We start from the raw sequence: 13,176 nt of genomic DNA on the forward strand, positions 1-13,176 counted from the left end.
AATCCCACTCCTGGCATATATCCAGAAAAGAGCAAACCTCTAGTTTGAAAAGATACATGCATCCCAGTGTTCATAGCAGCACTATTTACAATAACCAAGATATGGAAGCAACCTAAGTATCCATCAACAGATGAATGGATAAAGATGTGGGGTGTGTGTGTGTGTGTGTGTACACACACAATGGAATATTACTCAGCCATAAAAGAACAACAAAATAATGCCATTTGCAGCAACATGGGTGGAGCTAGAGATTATCATACTAAGTGAAGTAAGGCAGAGAAAGACAAATATATTACTTATATGTGGAATCTAATAAACAATACAAATGAACTTATTTACCAAAAAACAGACTCACAGACATAGAAAACAAACATGGTTACCAAAGGGGAAGTGGGGAAGGGATAAATTAGGAGTTTGGCATTAACAAATGCACAGTACCATGTATAAAATAGATAAGCAACAGTGATTTACTGTATAGCCCAGGGAACTACAGTCAGTATCTTGTAATAACCTATAATGGAAATGAATCAAAAAATAAATTTATATATATGAATAACCGAATCACTTTGCTGTACACCTGAAACTAACACAATATTGTAAATCAACTATACTGCAATTTTTTTAAAAAAAGAGAGGGAAAAAAAAAGGAAATGGACTACCCACCTCTACTACCACACATCACAAGTCTCATACATCAAGTTCAAAGGGATTTTTCAAGAAAAAGATAAGGATAATGGTTTCCAAAATGGGTCAAGGCAAAATAAGAAAAGCCAGGGGTATAAAAAGCTTTTCATAAAGTTAAATGAATTTAAAGGACTATACTTCTCATTTTTTGCTATAGAAATGTGTTTTCTTTTATGAAATGATGGTAATAGTAGATATTTGGGGTTTGTTTTATGCCTTTGATAAAATTCAAAATTGTCAACCCTATATCTCCCAATTTTCTCTGTTTTTATTTTACTAGTGTTTGAAACCTGTATTTAGGAACCACAGGAACACAAAATAAGCCTGACAGTTAACTTTGGCAGCCTTTAGTTGATGAGACTATTATTACATTTTCTTCTTCTTCTCTTTCTTCTCCTCTTTTCTTCTTTACTTTCCTAATTTCCTGAATTTTTATATTTTTAAAATGTATTAATATGTTTTAACTTGATTTGCCTTGAATTGTTTTTAATGTTTATTTTTAGCAATATGCTGCATGTACATGGTTTAAAAAAAAAACAAATAGTAAAGAAGGATTAATAGTTCAATACAATAAGTGTTTACTCTAGCTCACTCTATTCCAGTCCCATACCAGAGTACCTCTGTTTTTATCAGAATGCCTTTTTTTTTTTTTTTGGCTGTGTTGGGTTTTTGTTGCTGCGTATAGGCTTTCTCTAGTTGTGGTGAGCGGGGGCTGCTGTTCCTTGCAGTGTGTGGGCTTCTCATTGCAGTGGCTTCTCTTGTTGTGGAGCATGGGCTCTAGGCCTGCGGGCCTCAGTAGTTGTGGCTTGCGGGTTCAGTAGTTGTGGCTCGCGGGCTCTAGAGCACAGGCTCAGTAGTTGTGGCTCGTGGGCTCAGTAGTTGTGGCTCACGGGCTCTAGAGCGCAGGCTCAGTAGTTGTGGCGCATGGGCTTAGTTGCTCTGAGGCATGTGGGATCTTCCTGGACCAGGGCTCAAACCTGTGTCCCCTGCACAAGCAGGCAGATTCTTAACCACTGCGCCACCAGGGAAGCCCCTACTTACCCGTTTTAAACCTTGCATCGACAGCAACAGTCAGCTCTACCCACCACCAGAGCCTCCCATCAAGCCTCTTAGATAGCCTCAACCACCAGAGGGCAGACAACAGAAGCAAGAAAAACTACGATCCTGCAGCCTGTGGACCAAAAACCACAGTTACAGAAAGATAGAGAAGATGAAAAGGCAGAGGGCTATGTACCAGATGAAGGAACAAGAAAAAACCCCAGAAAAACAACTAAATGAAGTGGAGATAGGCAACCTTCCAGAAAAAGAATTCAGAATAATGATAGTGAAGATGATCCAGGACCTCGGAATAAGAATGGAGGCAAAGATTGAGAAGATGCAAGAAATGATTAACAAAGACCTAGAAGAATTAAAGAACAAACAAACAGAGATCACCAATACAATAACTGAAATGAAAACTACACTAGAAGGAATCAATAGCAGAATAACTGAGGCAGAAGAATGGATAAGTGACCTGGAAGACAGAATGGTGGAATTCACTGCTGCAGAACAGACTAAAGAAAAAAGAATGAAAAGAAATGAAGACAGCCTAAGAGACCTCTGGGACAACATTAAACGCAACAACATTCGCATTATAGGGGTCCCAGAAGGAGAAGAGAGAGAGAAAGGACCAGAGAAAATATTTGAAGAGATTATAGTCGAAAACTTCCCTAACATGGGAAACGAAATAGCCACCCAAGTCCAGGAAGCGCAGAGAGTCCCATACAGAATAAACCCAAGGAGAAACACGCCGAGACACATAGTAATCAAAGTGGCAAAAATTAAAGACAAAGAAAAATTATTGAAAGCAGCAAGGGAAAAACGACAAATAACATACAAGGGAACTCCCATAAGGTTAACAGCTGATTTCTCAGCAGAAACTCTGCAAGCCAGAAGGGAGTGGCATGATATACTTAAAGTGATGAAAGGGAAGAACCTACAGCCAAGATTACTCTACCCGGCAAGGATCTCATTTAGATTTGATGGAGAAATCAAAAGCTTTGCAGACAAGCAAAAGCTAAGAGAATTCAGCACCACCAAACCAGCTCTACAACAAATGCTAAAGGAACTTCTCTAAGTGGGAAACACAAGAGAAGAAAAGGACCTACAAAAACAAACCCAAAACAATTAAGAAAATGGTCATAGGAACATACATATCGATAATTACCTTAAACGTGAATGGATTAAATGCCCCAACCAAAAGACATAGACTGGCTGAATGGATACAAAAACAAGACCCATATATATGCTGTCTACAAGAGACCCACTTTAGACCTAGGGACACATACAGACTGAAAGTGAGGGGATGGAAAAAGATATTCCATGCAAATGGAAATCAAAAGAAAGCTGGAGTAGCTATACTCATATCAGATAAAATAGACTTTAAAATAAAGAATGTTACAAGAGACAAGGAAGGACACTACATAATGATCCAGGGATCAATCCAAGAAGAAGATATAACAATTATAAATATATATGCACCCAACATAGGAGCACCTCAATACATAAGGCAACTGCTAACAGCTATAAAAGAGGAAATCGACAGTAACACAATAATAGTGGGGGACTTTAACACCTCACTTACACCAATGGACAGATCATCCAAAATGAAAATAAATAAGGAAACAGAAGCTTTAAATGACACAATAGACCAGATAGATTTAATTGATATATATAGGACATTCCATCCAAAAACAGCAGATTACACGTTCTTCTCAAGTGCGCACGGAACATTCTCCAGGATAGATCACATCTTGGGTCACAAATCAAGCCTCAGTAAATTTAAGAAAATTGAAATCATATCAAGCATCTTTTCTGACCACAACGCTATGAGATTAGAAATGAATTACAGGGAAAAAAACGTAAAAAGGACAAACACATGGAGGCTAAACAATACGTTACTAAATAACCAAGAGATCACTGAAGAAATCAAAGAGGAAATCAAAAAATACCTAGAGACAAATGACAATGAAAACACGACGACCCAAAACCTATGGGATGCAGCAAAAGCGGTTCTAAGAGGGAAGTTTATAGCTATACAAGCCTACCTAAAGAAACAAGAAAAATCTCAAGTAAACAATCTAACCTTACACCTAAAGAAACTAGAGAAAGAAGAACAAACAAAACCCAAAGTTAGCAGAAGGAAAGAAATCATAAAGATCAGAGCAGAAATAAATGAAATAGAAACAAAGAAAACAATAGCAAAGATCAATAAAACTAAAAGTTGGTTCTTTGAGAAGATAAACAAAATTGATAAGCCATTAGCCAGACTCATCAAGAAAAAGAGGGAGAGGACTCAAATCAATAAAATCAGAAATGAAAAAGGAGAAGTTACAACAGACACCGCAGAAATACAAAGCATCCTAAGAGACTACTACAAGCAACTTTATGCCAATAAAATGGACAACCTGGAAGAAATGGACAAATTCTTAGAAAGGTATAACCTTCCCAGACTGAATCAGGAAGAAACAGAAAATATGAACAGACCAATCACAAGTAATGAAATTGAAACTGTGATTAAAAATCTTCCAACAAACAAAAGTCCAGGACCAGATGGCTTCACAGGTGAATTCTATCAAACATTTAGAGAAGAGCTAACACCCATCCTTCTCAAACTCTTCCAAAAATTGCAGAGGAAGGAACACTCCCAAACTCATTCTATGAGGCCACCATCACCCTGATACCAAAACCAGACAAAGACACTACAAAAAAGAAAATTACAGACCAATATCACTGATGAATATAGATGCAAAAATCCTCAACAAAATACTAGCAAACAGAATCCAGCAACACATTAAAAGGATCATACACCACGATCAAGTGGGATTTATCCCAGGGATGCAAGGATTCTTCAATATACGCAAATCAATCAATGTGATACACCATATTAACAAATTGAAGAATAAAAACCATATGATCATCTCAATAGATGCAGAAAAAGCTTTTGACAAAATTCAACACCCATTTCTGATAAAAACTCTCCAGAAAGTGGGCATAGAGGGAACCTACCTCAACATAATAAAGGCCATATATGACAAACCCACAGCAAACATCATTCTCAATGGTGAAAAACTGAAAGCATTTCCTCTAAGATCAGGAACGAGACAAGGATGTCCACTCTCACCACTATTATTCAACTTAGTTCTGGAAGTCCTAGCCACGGCAATCAGAGAAGAAAAAGAAATAAAAGGCATACAAATTGGAAAAGAAGAAGTAAAACTGTCACTGTTTGCGGATGACATGATACTATACATAGAGAATCCTAAAACTGCCACCAGAAAACTGCTAGAGCTGATTAATGAATATGGTAAAGTTGCAGGATACAAAATTAATGCACAGAAATCTCTTGCATTCCTATACACTAATGATGAAAAATCTGAAAGAGAAATTATGGAAACACTCCCATTTACCATTGCAACAAAAAGAATAAAATACCTAGGAATAAACCTACCTAGGGAGACGAAAGACCTGTATGCAGAAAACTATAAGACACTGATGAAAGAAATTAAAGATGATACCAACAGATGGAGAGATATACCATGTTCTTGGATTGGAAGAATCAACATTGTGAAAATGAGTATACTACCCAAAGCAATCTACAGATTCAATGCAATCCCTATCAAATTACCAATGGCATTTTTTACGGAGCTAGAACAAATCATCTTAAAATTTGTATGGAGACACAAAAGACCCCGAATAGCCAAAGCAGTCTTGAGGGAAAAAAATGGAGCTGGAGGAATCAGACTCCCTGACTTCAGACTATACTACAAAGCTACAGTAATCAAGACAGTATGGTACTGGCACAAAAACAGAAACATAGATCAATGGAACAAGATAGAAAGCCCAGAGATTAACCCACGCACCTATGGTCAACTAATCTATGACAAAGGAGGCAAAGATATACAATGGAGAAAAGACAGTCTCTTCAATAAGTGGTGCTGGGAAAACTGGACAGCTACATGTAAAAGAATGAAATTAGAATACTCCCTAACACCATACACAAAAATAAACTCAAAATGGATTAGAGACCTAAATATAAGACTGGACACTATAAAACTCTTAGAGGAAAACATAGGAAGAACACTCTTTGACATAAATCACAGCAAGATCTTTTTTGATCCACCTCCTAGAGTAATGGAAATAAAAACAAAAATAAACAAATGGGACCTAATGAAACTTCAAAGCTTTCGCACAGCAAAGGAAACCATAAACAAGACGAAAAGACAACCCTCAGAATGGGAGAAAATATTTGCAAATGAATCAACGGACAAAGGATTAATCTCCAAAATATATAAACAGCTCATTCAGCTCAATATCAAAGAAACAAACACCCCAACCCAAAAATGGGCAGAAGACCTAAATAGACATTTCTCCAAAGAAGACATACAGATGGCCACGAAGCACATGAAAAGATGCTCAACATCACTAATTATTAGAGAAATGCAAATCAAAACTACAATGAGGTATCACCTCACTCCTGTTAGAATGGGCATCATCAGAAAATCTACAAACAACAAATGCTGGAGAGGGTGTGGAGAAAAGGGAACCCTCTTGCACTGTTGGTGGGAATGTAAATTGATACAGCCACTATGGAGAACAGTATGGAGGTTCCTTAAAAAACTAAAAATAGAATTACCATATGACCCAGCAATCCCACTACTGGGCATATACCCAGAGAAAACCGTAATTCAAAAAGACACATGCACCCGAATGTTCATTGCAGCACTATTTACAATAGCCAGGTCATGGAAGCAACCTAAATGCCCATCGACAGACGAATGGATAAAGAAGTTGTGGTACATATATACAATGGAATATTACTCAGCCATAAAAAGGAACGAAATTGAGTCATTTGTTGAGACATGGATGGATCTAGAGACTGTCATACAGAGTGAAGTAAGTCAGAAAGAGAAAAACAAATATCGTATATTAATGCATGTATGCGGAACCTAGAAAAATGGTACAGGTGAGCCAGTTTGCAGGGCAGAAGTTGAGACACAAATGTAGAGAATGGTCATATGGACACCAAGGGGGGAGAACTGCGGTGAGGTGGGGATGGTGGTGTGCTGAATTGGGCAATTGGGATTGACATGTATACACTGATGTGTATAAAACTGATGCCTAATAAGAACCTGCAGTATAAAAAAACAAACAAAACAACTAATACTAAACTTTCATTGGGTTATTTGTATGGAAATATGTTAATATAAATGTTTCAGACATTACATGAAATTTCTAAAAATCTTATATTTGTATTTGTATGGAAATATGTATGGAAATATGTTAATATAAATGTTTCAGACATTACATGAAATTTCTAAAAAAAAAAAAAAACCTTGCATCGTACCTCCTGCAATGAGAGGTAAGGCTCACATACACAGGCCTTACCTAATTACTCTGTACCTCTTCACAGCTGTCTTTCTGGACATTTTCTTCATTCCTCTTCTGAGTTGAAGTTGCTCTTTTCCTGGATCCCAGATCTTCCTCTTTCTTACTAGTGCTGGATTATATCCTCAAGTAACTTCCTAAGACAGCATGTGAAAGAGAAACTTTCTGAATCCTTATATGTCTAAAAATGTCTTTGTGTTCAAAACCTCACATTTGATTAATAATTTGGCTTGGTATAAAATTCTGAATTGGTAGTCATATCCCTTTAGAACAGTGCTGTCCAGTAGACTTTCTGCAATGATGGAACTGTTTCATATCTGCATTGTCCACTATGGTAGCCACCAGCCAGTGTGGCTATTGAATGCTTGATATGTGGCAAATATATACCTGAGGAACTGAATTTTTTATTTTATTTCATTTTACTTTAAATTTAAATAGCTGCATGTGACAATGAGCCTTAGCTCATTGGAGGCATTGCTTTATTTTTTTTATACCTACTGTTACTGATAAGAAGTCTGATGTTTGTATGAATTTATTCTTTTATAGTAAACCTAATTTTTTTTTCCCTTTGAAAGCTTTCAGCCTCCTGATTCCTGATGCTCTGAAATTTCACAGTCTGTATAACTTTGAGTCATTTTTCATTCAGTGTGTTGCACACTTGAAGGGCCCTTTGAATATGAAGGCTCATGTCTTTCATCTGTGGAAAATCTGTCTTTTTTATTCCTTCTGGGAGATTTCTTCAACTCTTCTGTTGAATTTTTTTTTTTAAGCAATCATATTTTTATTTCCCACTAGCTCTTTCTTGCTTATTTTCATTACATTTTATTCCAGTCTTATTGATAAAATACCTTTTTTAATATCTTTGAGGATTCAAGTTTTTTGGTCCCTAAATTACCTCTTTCCTCTAGGGTCATTTTTTTTCTGTTTATCTGGGTCTTTTTTTTCTTTTTTTTTAATGCTGTAGCTTCTTCAATGTGTAGTGATGTGATTGTTAATTGTACACATTTAAGAATATGAGCCATTTAAAAAGCTGTTTAAAGGGGCTTTTGTAAATGGTTAGGTTTAGAAATGGTTAGGTTTTGTAAATGGTTAGGTTTTGTAAATGGTTAGGTTTAGTTTTGGGTGAGCAACAACACAGTTGGCTATCACCCCAGGGCTCTTCTTAAGAGCCCTGCACCTCTAGGATTTGGCAGGGTAAGATCAGTTCCTTCCTGTGCTGAAGCTGCTCCATTGTTCTCTAGGCCAGAGCTTCCTGCATCTTGCTTCTTTAGTCATTCCTATTCCACTCGCCTGCAACCTGCCAAAAATTTTCAGAAATCTCTTCGCTCTTATATCCCTTCCCACCCTTCATTCCTTTTTTTTTTTTTTTTTTCATTTTGGTGAGATTAATTTTTAGATTCCTTTAGTATCATTTTGAAGGGCTTCAGGGAGGGAATAGAGATAATCGCATGTAGGTTCATTTTCTTTTGGAAACAAGAAATCTTTGTACTCCAGGAAAAATAAATCAACCCCGCTTTTTGAAAAATGTATAAGTCTTTTTCTTTGTCACAGGAAGTCTTACCTATATTCTTGAAAACCAATAACAACTGGAATTCTCCAGTTGCTAAGTTCATAATGGAGGAGCAAGGCTTGGGACTAATCAGACTGTTGGAGACCCAAGAGGAGGATGTGGTCCTGCTAACTGCCGGAGAGCATAAGAAAGCAGTAAGCAACATTACCTCCTGGCATCTGTGCTGTTGATGCTGAATGATGCCTCTCTTCTCCTGTGTGTATAGTACATATTTGAAATTGACTGTTAATTTCATAAATTGGAGCTGCTCTGCATGAGTTTTTATGTCTTTTGGCACTGTAATAAAATGCACTGTATAAAAACTAGAGTTTTTTTCATCAGCTAACAGCCTACATTGGCATTGCTCACAGCGATTAGGTCTGGCTCTAGGAAAGCCACTTAGGTAGAGAGCTATTGGTATTCATTGTACAACTGTGAAAAAATATTTTCAGTTTTGAAGTTTTACAGATTAAGAAAAGTTGGTTGTCCCAAACTTTTGTACATAATGCATTCCTGAAAATGTGGAGGGACAGATCAGACTGCTGGAGGGCTGCTGGGCTGGCAGACACCCCTGGCTCTACTTGGTTGAGGCAGTACCCTTTTTCCTCAGGAGCAGCAGCTGGGAGGTGGTGCAGGCTGCCATGCACTGGCTAAATCACCATTCTTCAGGAGACGTATGGAACAATGGATTTTAACTTTAGAGATCATTATAAAATATACAAAGTGTGGTATAAAACTCAAACATGAATATTGAAAATATACTGTAAAGATCAAACATGATAAAAATTCATCCTTGGGAATTCCCTGGCAGTCCAGTGGTTAGGACTCGGCACGTTCACTGCCGGGGCCCGGGTTCAGTCCCTGGTTGGGGAACTAAGATCCCGCAAGCCATGGGGCGCAGCCAAAAATAAATAAATAAATAAAAATTCATCCTTACACTATAGTATGATATCCTTATAGTGTCTGATTAGTACTTTATCAAGTTCATTCTTCTAATTTATATTTGCACTGTGCTTATTTATCATTATATCTTCCAAAGGAAAAGTTTCAGAGTTCAGCTACAAAGCTAAATATAATCCACTGTCCGTACCTTTCCCTGCAATAGTAGAGTGAGGAAAGCTACATAATTACAACTTTTCTTGATATTACAGCCCTCTTTTTTTTTTTTTTTGGCCATGCCACGCAGCTTGTGGGATTTTAGTTCCCCAACCAGGGATCGAACCTGGGCCCTCATAAGTGAAGCATGGAGTCCTAACCACTGGACTGCCAGGGAATTCCCTACAGTCTTTTTTTTTTTTAATTAATTCATTTATCAACATTAGTTTTTAATACCAGCCATGAGCCAGTACTGTTAAATTTGCTGGGGGATGCACCAGTTAATTACAAATTTTATTGTCAATGCATTTCTTAAAAAAGAATTTGGGATTTTGTATTAAAAATCCTGCTGCAAATTCATTTGGCCATTAAACTTTACCCTGGCATGAACTAAAACTGCTCCTGTTCTCTTCCCAGAAAGGCATCACTCTAATTCCTATTGGGACTTCCTTGAGAGAAAGCTAAAAAGCAGATTTGTGAGGAATAACATTAGCATTCTGAATATGTCACAGTGAAGGTGCCCTTTGCGGATACCTAAGTGTCAGATAGAATAGGCTACAGAGTGACACCCTGTGCATGTCTCCAGGCATGTCTCCTGTTCTGACTAACTGCCCTTTCTCAGGGATGCCCTGCCTGTCATCGTTAGCACTTATCACAGTTAGCACTCTCTGTCTGCCCACAACTGTTTCAAGTACTTGGTGTATATTAACTAACTTAATCCTCATGCCAACCCTATTGAGAGAAGTATTGATACTGTTACCATCTTAAAAGATAAGAAAACTGAGGCACAGAGGTTGAGAATTTGTTGACACTCACACAGCGAGGAGGTAGAGGAGAGGAGCCAGGTTTCTAACCCACAAAGTCCAGTTCCAGAAGTCACATTCTTTTTTTTTTTTTTTTTTTTTTCAGAAGTCACATTCTTAATGTAACCTCTAATCCATACTGTCTGTCTAATAACAGCCAACATTATTGAACATTAAGTGTGTTCCAGGCTCTCATCAGATCCTCACCACAACCCTTCAGGAACAGTAAGGAAATAATAATCATAATAGCTGGTTCGTATTACAGAGCTTATCTGACTTGATCTTCACAACAGTCTTTGGAGTAGATATTTCTATCTCCATTTTACTATGGAAAAAGGTGCAGAGAAGTTAGTCAGTAGCCAAAGTGAGATACAGACCCAGGTTAATCAAGCTCTGATACCTGTGTTCTCAGTCACTGTGTTAGCAGATACTCACCAAGTCGGCTGAGTCTGACGATTCTCAACCATGTCGCAGTCAGATCATCCTCAGATTTTTCTCTCCTGAGAGGCTAAGAGCACCTCATCTGTAAATTGGCTAATCCTTTCTCAGAGAAAGGCCTGGCTTTAGAATCCATGTTGTGTCATTTTCTGCCTACTCTGTCACAGCAGTTAGCTCAACGTTTGTATCTTCTGTTTGCAGTGCTCTTTGTTGGGAAAATTACGACTGGAGTGTGCTGACCTTCTAGAAGCAAGAGGAGTGGTGCTTCGTGACCCAGCTCTGTTCTCTTTCCTTTGGGTTGTGGATTTCCCCCTCTTCTTTCCCAAGGAGGAAAATCCCGAAGAGCTGGAGGCAGCCCATCACCCATTTACTGCTCCCCACCCCAGTGACGTCCACCTCCTTTACACTGAGCCCCAAAAGGTAACATATCTATACTTCCAAATTAAAAGGAAATATGGAAACAAGGCAAAGAACTTCAGGTTTCATAGTCTGACCCAGTTCTGGAAGCCCCAGAAGAAATTGCTGGGTTTGAGCCATTGTCTCTAAGTAGCTACAGGGTCTTCAACGTACAGAACAGAAAACCAGAGATTTTCTCTAACATAAAGGCTCTTTGAATCTTCTAGGTCCGTAGCCAACACTATGACTTGGTTTTAAACGGCAGTGAGATAGGAGGTGGTTCTATCCGAATTCATGATGCAGAGCTACAGCATTACATCCTGGCAACAGTACTAAAGGTAACATCATCTTCTAACTTGGCCTTTTTAAAAAACTGTAATATTTGTCTGTTTTGTTAAAATTTGTTATGAATGGAGGATTCACTAGATATAGAATAGTATCAAGCTTATTTCTCTACCTTTAGTGTTAGACTTTGAAAAATAAATAATAATATGTATTTTTTAGTGACTACTATATGCCAGGCACTAGGTACCTTATACACATGGATACATTTAATCCTCACAGTTACTTTTTTTGTTTGTTTTTAATTTATTTTTGGCTGCATTGGGTCTTCGTTGCTGCACATGGGCTTTCTCTAGTTGTGGTGAGCGGGGGCTCCTTTTCGCTGCGGTGCACGGACTTCTCATTGCGGTGGCTTCTCTTGTTGCAGAGCACGGGCTCTAGGCACGTGGGCTTCAGTAGTTGTGGCACGTGGGCTCAGTAGTTGTGGCTCGTGGGCTCTAGAGCACAGGCTCAGTAGTTGTGGTTCACGAGCTCTAGAGCACAGGCTCAGTAGTTGTGGCACACGGGCTTAGTTGCTCCGCGGCATGTGGGATCTTCCCAGACCAGGGCTCAAACCCATGTCCCCTGCATTGGCAGGTGGATTCTTAACCACTGTGCCACCAGGGAAGTCCCTCACAGTTACTTTTTAAATTAAGACCTTTATTCTACTCATTTTAAAGATAAGAAACTGAGGCAGATGAATTAATTTGCCCAAAGTCACACAGCACAGAAGCAAACAGAGCCAGGATTCGAATCCAGGCAGGTTGGTTCTTGAACCCAAGCTCCTAAACTCCTAACCACTGCACTGCTCAAAAAAGGATGCAGTCTGAAATGACTGAAAATGTTGATAATGCTAGAGAAAGAGAGAAAGGTTTGAAAGGATTTTATGTCACTTAGTATTTGAGGTGGGGGTAGATTTTAATGACAGAGAGTGGGTTAATCAGAATTTTGAAAAGAAGAGTCTCTATAGATGCAAGCCTAAGAATCTGCAGTTTGTTGATGACTCTTTAGGATGCTAGGATAGATTTTCGGAAGGCAAATGTCCAAGAGTCTGATCCTAAAAGATCATTTTGTGGGATTAACTAACAGGGGTGAGGTGGGATAGAGGAACTTTATTTCTTTTTTTTTTAATATAAATTTATTTAATTTATTTATTTATTTTTGGCTGCGTTGGGTCTTCGTTGCTGTGCGTGGGCTTCTCATTGCGGTGGCTTCTCTTGTTGCGGAGCACGACTCTAGGCGCGCAGGCTTCAGTAGTTGTGGCTCACGGGCTCAGTATTTGTGACTCGCAGGCTCTAGAGCGCAGGCTCAGTAGTTGTGGCGCACGGGCTTAGTTGCTCCGCGGCATGTGGGATCTTCCCGGACCAGGGCTCAAACCCGTGTCCCCTGCATTGGCAGGCGGATTCTTAATCACTGCGCCACCAGGTAAGTCCCAGGAACTTTATTTCTAAGAATAGGATTGGA

At 38.6% G+C, this 13,176-nt stretch overlaps 1 protein-coding gene across 4 annotated transcripts in view; it reads left to right on the forward strand.

Annotated features, from left to right (window-relative positions):
- The window catches only part of DARS2 (aspartyl-tRNA synthetase 2, mitochondrial), a 31,140-nt gene that overhangs the window by 14,069 nt on the left and 3,895 nt on the right, over window positions 1-13,176 (forward strand). For all 4 annotated transcript variants that reach the window (XM_036869630.1, XM_036869653.1, XM_036869638.1 and 1 more), the window contains 3 exons: window positions 8,662-8,814; window positions 11,197-11,415; window positions 11,619-11,729. In XM_036869630.1, coding sequence (XP_036725525.1) covers window positions 8,662-8,814; window positions 11,197-11,415; window positions 11,619-11,729 — 483 coding nt within the window. The remainder of the gene's footprint in view (window positions 1-8,661; window positions 8,815-11,196; window positions 11,416-11,618; window positions 11,730-13,176) is intronic.

This window comes from Balaenoptera musculus, chromosome 1, assembly GCF_009873245.2.
Source record: "Balaenoptera musculus isolate JJ_BM4_2016_0621 chromosome 1, mBalMus1.pri.v3, whole genome shotgun sequence".
In the NCBI taxonomy this organism is placed as follows: domain Eukaryota; kingdom Metazoa; phylum Chordata; class Mammalia; order Artiodactyla; family Balaenopteridae; genus Balaenoptera; species Balaenoptera musculus.